At 30.8% G+C, this 5555-nt stretch overlaps 1 protein-coding gene across 2 annotated transcripts in view; it reads right to left on the bottom strand.

Annotated features, from left to right (window-relative positions):
• LOC145245999 (TM2 domain-containing protein amaretto-like) overlaps positions 1–5212 on the bottom strand; it is a 38978-nt gene extending 33766 nt beyond the window's left edge. The window contains exon 1 of one of the 2 annotated variants that reach the window (XM_080107796.1): positions 5090–5212. Coding sequence is in view for 1 of the 2 variants with exons in the window: in XM_080107795.1 (XP_079963921.1) it covers positions 4814–4962 (149 nt within the window). In the remaining variant the exon portion in view is untranslated. Of the gene's footprint in view, positions 1–4813; positions 5038–5089 lie in introns of those variants that run through there. The other variant, XM_080107795.1, reaches the window with a different exon arrangement.
• Positions 5213–5555: the final 343 nt, after the last annotated feature.

Raw genomic sequence — 5555 nt, 5'->3', positions numbered from 1 at the left:
CTTCCTTTACTTATTTCTTTTTTTTGTTTTAATGCAAACATAGCGTCTAATGAAACTTATAAATGTCTTACTAGTTTTTGTGACATCAGTTACATTAACGAAATAATTACTCTTCTGATTTAACGAAACAGAAAATAAAATATTTTATCTTTCCTTCCTTTTTTTTGGAGGTAACAACTATGGTTTCTTAGCATTACGTTAAAACTTATCAACAATAATCTGCTCAATTACGAAACAAATTCTGCTCGTTTTCAATCAAGATTTTACACAAATTATAACTAATCATAACGTTAGCAAAAATGAGATCTTATTACACTTTGCAAAAAAAAACTGAGAATATTTTTAAACAAGCCATTTTCCAACAAAATAAGAATCTAAATGTTGCACAAAGGGAATCACTTTTTTTTTTGGCATTTTGCAACAAAATGAGATTTTTTTTTTAACTAGGTGTTTTGCAACAAAATGAGATTTTTTTTTTAACTAGGTGTTTTGCAACAAAATGAGATTTTTTTTTGAACTAGGTGTTTTGCAACAAAATGAGATTTTTTTTTTAAACTAGGCGTTTTGCAACAAAATGAGATTTTTTTTTTAACTAGGTGTTTTGCAACAAAATGAGATTTTTTTTTGAACTAGGTGTTTTGCAACAAAATGAGATTTTTTTTTTAACTAGGTGTTTTGCAACAAAATGAGATTTTTTTTTTAAACTAGGCGTTTTGCAACAAAATGAGATTTTTTTTTAACTAGGTGTTTTGCAACAAAATGAGATTTTTTTTTGAACTAGGTGTTTTGCAACAAAATGAGATTTTTTTTTGAACTAGGTGTTTTGCAACAAAATGAGATTTTTTTACACTAGGCGTTTTGCAACAAAATGAGATTTTTTTTTAAACTAGGTGTTTTGCAACAAAATGAGATTTTTTTTTTAAAATAGGCGTTTTGCAATAAATTGAGATTTTTTTTTTTAAACTAGGCGTTTTGCAACAAAATGAGATTTTTTTTAAACTAGGTGTTTTGCAACAAAATGAGATTTTTTTTAACAAGTTGTTTTGCAACAAAATGTGATTTTTTAAACCAGGCGTTTTGCAACAAAATGAGATTTTTTGTTAAACTAGGCATTTTGCAACAAAATGAGATTTTTTTTTCAAACTAGGCGTTTTGCAACAAAATGCAATTTATTTTTCAAACTAGACGTTTTGCTACAAAATGAAATTCTTTTTTAAACTAGGCGTTTTGCAACTAAATGAGATTTTTTTTTAAACCAAGGTGTTTTGCAACAAAATGAGATTTTTTCTTCAAACTAGGCGTTTTGCAACAAAATGAGATTTTTTTTTTGAACTAGGTGTTTTGCAACAAAATGAGATTTTTTTTTGAACTAGGTGTTTTGCAACAAAATGAGATTTTTTTACACTAGGCGTTTTGCAACAAAATGAGATTTTTTTTTAAACTAGGTGTTTTGCAACAAAATGAGATTTTTTTTTTAAAATAGGCGTTTTGCAATAAATTGAGATTTTTTTTTAAACTAGGCGTTTTGCAACAAATGGGATTTTTTTTTAAACTAGGGGTTTTGCAACAAAATAAGATTTGTTTTTTTAAACTAGGCGTTTTGCAGCAAAATCAGAATGTAAGAAATTCCTTTCCCACAAACTCAATTCCCTCTCTGCAGAAGCAAATGAATTCCACAAACAAAAACCATACCTTTAAACTCAAAATTTATTCACAAATAACAGCAATAAAAGTTCTTTGGTTCTGGTATCGTCCTTTTGCAAAACGGTGGTCCGATTTGCTCCTATATGTATGGAACCTTTAGTTCGAATTCCTATTGTTGGAATATTAGTTCGTTGTTCCTTTGGAAGGATCCATGATGTTCATGGAGAACACGGTGGGAATGATGGCGCCTATAATCAGGCATAATGTGAACCCCTTGGGACTCAAGAAGAAATGAGGTAAGATCCAATATTTGGATAATAGTTGTAGAATGTCATCCTTGATCTGAATAGATTCAACAATATAAATTGTCTCTGCTTGAAGAGAAGTGTTCTTCGTTCACCGACTGTTTGATGTCCATGAAGGAATTGTCCTGGCTCCCTAGAAGAGAACCACTGTGTTTTGAGTTTATCCCGTTCCATGTTTTTTCTTAGACTGAAAAATAAACTCATGAATACAAAAAAGGTGGCAAGTCAAATCATCTGACACATTCAAATTTAAACCAATCACAGACCGGCTACTAGAGCTGTATGGCCGGCCTAAAAGAAAGATGGTGGTTGTATATGGAATTTCTCACATTAATCACGTGATTACGGTGTAGCATCAATAAAATAAACCATTCATTCAAATGTCGCTTGTTATGGATTTAGCTGACTACGATATTAAAAATCACTTTATTGATACTTATGTACTTATGTTACCGGGCTAGTAGGTGTATTGTAACTATTCTGTACTTTCACCTAACAACCATTTGAGTACATTGATTTAAATTTAAAGTGTTGTGTAATTATTAAAAAAAAAAAAAGAAATCAGTGTTGTGTTAAAAAAAAAAAATCAGTTGCGCTTGTGCGTTATTTCTTCAATTTTGAATAATTTCACAATTATGAATGAATTAAAAATCACTTTATTGTACTCATGCGGGCTCGCGGGTGTATTGTAACTATTCTGAACTTTCACCTAAGAATTTAATAAATATCAATAAAATAAACCATTTAACGCACATGCGCATAAGTGAGCAACACTTGAATTAATAGTTTATTTTGAATGAATTCGCATGTACTTTAAAAAAAGTATTTTGTCACAAAAATATATTGTAAAACTTGAATTTAACTTTTCTTTTCGTTTTACTTTTCTTTTTAAACCAGATTATTATCGATTAGAACTCACTTCTTGTTCCTTTTGGTTTGTCTTATTATTTGAATTGAACTGATAAGCCAGCAAACGAACAAAATGTGGATTAGGCTTTTTCGTATGATAAAAGCGACACTAATTCTGGCGGTATTTTCCAGCGATAGCCAGAAATGTTGGAAAGCAATCAGATTTGATCAATGTGGAAATATTTTAACAATTGCTATTCAAATTGGACAAGGGCAGCTGCCCCCCCCCCACCCAACATCTTGGGAAAATAACAATAAAAAAAGAGTTCCTGCAGTAAATGAAATACTATCCCGCAGTCACAGTTGACCTCATTAAGTCATTAAAACGTGCACCTGCCAATTCTAAGTAATTTAATAAATTCAAACGTGTTTCCGCTAAGTATCGCGCGTTGGCCCAATGGTTAACGTTGCACTTTTTTTTTTTTTTTTTTCACACTTTAATTTCTAACTTCGCCTCAAGGGTTCGGGTTCGATCCTCATACTCACCTACTAAAACTTTTTTCATTTTAACACCCCCCCTCCCGGAATGTTGATTTACCTCCAAACACCCAGGCAACGCTAACCCCCCCGCTAGTGACTAATAAAAGTTACTTTTCTACCTACATTGCTCATTATTTTTTAGTACTTTTTTTTAGAAATAATTACACTATTTTAAATTTAAATCAATGTCCTTTGGAAAAGAAATATGTAAAATAAGGTGGTGAATGTTACCATGCTATTTTTTAAATGGTATTTTCAAGTTAAATTCAAGTTTTATGATATCTTTTTGTTTATTAAATTGTTAGGTGAAAGTACAGAATAGTTACAATACGCCCGCCAGCCTGGTAACATAAGTGCATAAGTATCAATAAAGTGATTTTTAATATCATATTCAGCTAAATCCATAACAAGCGACATTTGAATGAATGGTTTATGGCTTACGCTCGTGCGCGCGCTTGCACGTACAAAATGCCCACCCGTGATAACATAGAATTACAGCGTTTAATATTCGGAAAACTACTTGTTTTTCGTCTAATTTTAATTTTTCGCCAACAAGACAGTTTGGTACGCGAGTGCACATTTAACAGCTTTCGTTTATGTTCGTGCGTCGTGTAAACGAAGGATAGGCTGTGAAATGGAAAACAGTCCCAGAGTTTAGAGGTTAATACCATGCAAAAGAAATCAAAAAAACTTTTTAGACAATAAACACACAAAAAATGCTCCCTCTCAGGTGGCCAGAAAGCGGGTGCTCATTTTAAGTCAAATTTATATGGAAAAGTGATCACCCACTTTTCGAAAAATAAATTTTCTCATATCATGAAAAATATTTTTTTGTGACGGAAACGGTTTTCAGATTTGTTTTTATCACACCGAAATCTATAAAAAAAAAAAAAAAAATTTTGTTATATACGAACGTAAAGTAAAAAATATACCTGCTTTTCGAGTTGAATAAACATGTTACATTAAATAAAAACACAAAAAACATATCCAGTTAGGTAGAAAAGTAACTTATCTTGCCTTTGATAACATTTATTTGTTATATATTTGTTTTTTGACAACTTTTTCGAATCTATATGTATTTGTTTGTCATTTTATGTATAAAATTACGCGGAAGTGATTCAATAAAAATGATCTAAACTGCTAAAAATCATTTTTTTTTTTTTTTTTTTTATTATTCCTGTGTTTAATAAAAATTATTTTTATAAAAAAATATTGTCAATTTCATTCAATCAAGTGGCATTCTTCCTACATTTTCTTCTTCATGTTTTAGTTTCCTTAAACTGTAAGAGGGTCACAAACCCTAAGTAAGAACACTCCCGGGCACATCAAATACCTTCATGTGAAAAAAAAATTTTTTTTTAATTAGCCCATGGGGAATGAATACAGAGAGGGGCGGATTATATAATATTATAAACAAAATATTAGGTTTGAATGTTTTAAGCATTTGAACAAAAAAAGAAATAAACACTACTCACAAATAACTACAAAGTATCAAAGGGCTGTGTGGTTGATATGTGGCCCCACATGATTCATTCATACAGTTTTGAGACACACAAACTTTAAATAACAAACAGAGATTGAGGACGGTGATTAGGGTTGCATAGCGTAGCTTCGAGAGCGTCATTGTTATTATTTAATAGTTGGAGGAAGCAATAAATAAATAAAAACGAACTTGGTAGAACTCTTTAGTGTTAGCAATTCAAAATAATACGGTGATAAGTGAAAAAATCCCCGTTGATATTTGTACCTACCTGACGAGAAACTGTTATTCCATTATAAGTACATTGATTCTGGAGTTTGTAATCATCATTAGTAGGGCTGTGACAAGCATATTCTTTTACAAAAGAATATTCTTTGCATATATTTCGTTAGAGAATATTCTTTTAACAAAAAGCATATTCTCTTAAAAAAAAGAATATGCAAAATATTTATGGAATAAGTTGTGCCGAAAATATGTTGAAATAAATATTTGCATACGAGTCTTAATTTTACGAAGTTTTCTTTTTTATATAAATTAAATTAAACATGGTAAAACCTTCGTAGTTGTGAATTTACAATAACCTTTGGTTCCTGATGAGAGCCATTCTATTAGAGGATTATATTAGGGACGAAATATCCGCGTATCCTTTTTGCCCTAGGTCTCCAGTGCCGATATATCGGCCCCGTAGTGTCCAAAGGATTGTAACTACAATTTGTATCGAAAAAATAGCCAGTTTT

Source organism: Euprymna scolopes, chromosome 23 (assembly GCF_053919585.1).
Source record: "Euprymna scolopes isolate OS-2025 chromosome 23, ASM5391958v1, whole genome shotgun sequence".
NCBI classification, from domain to species: Eukaryota; Metazoa; Mollusca; class Cephalopoda; order Sepiida; family Sepiolidae; genus Euprymna; species Euprymna scolopes.
This window is presented reverse-complemented; position numbering and strand designations above follow the sequence as displayed.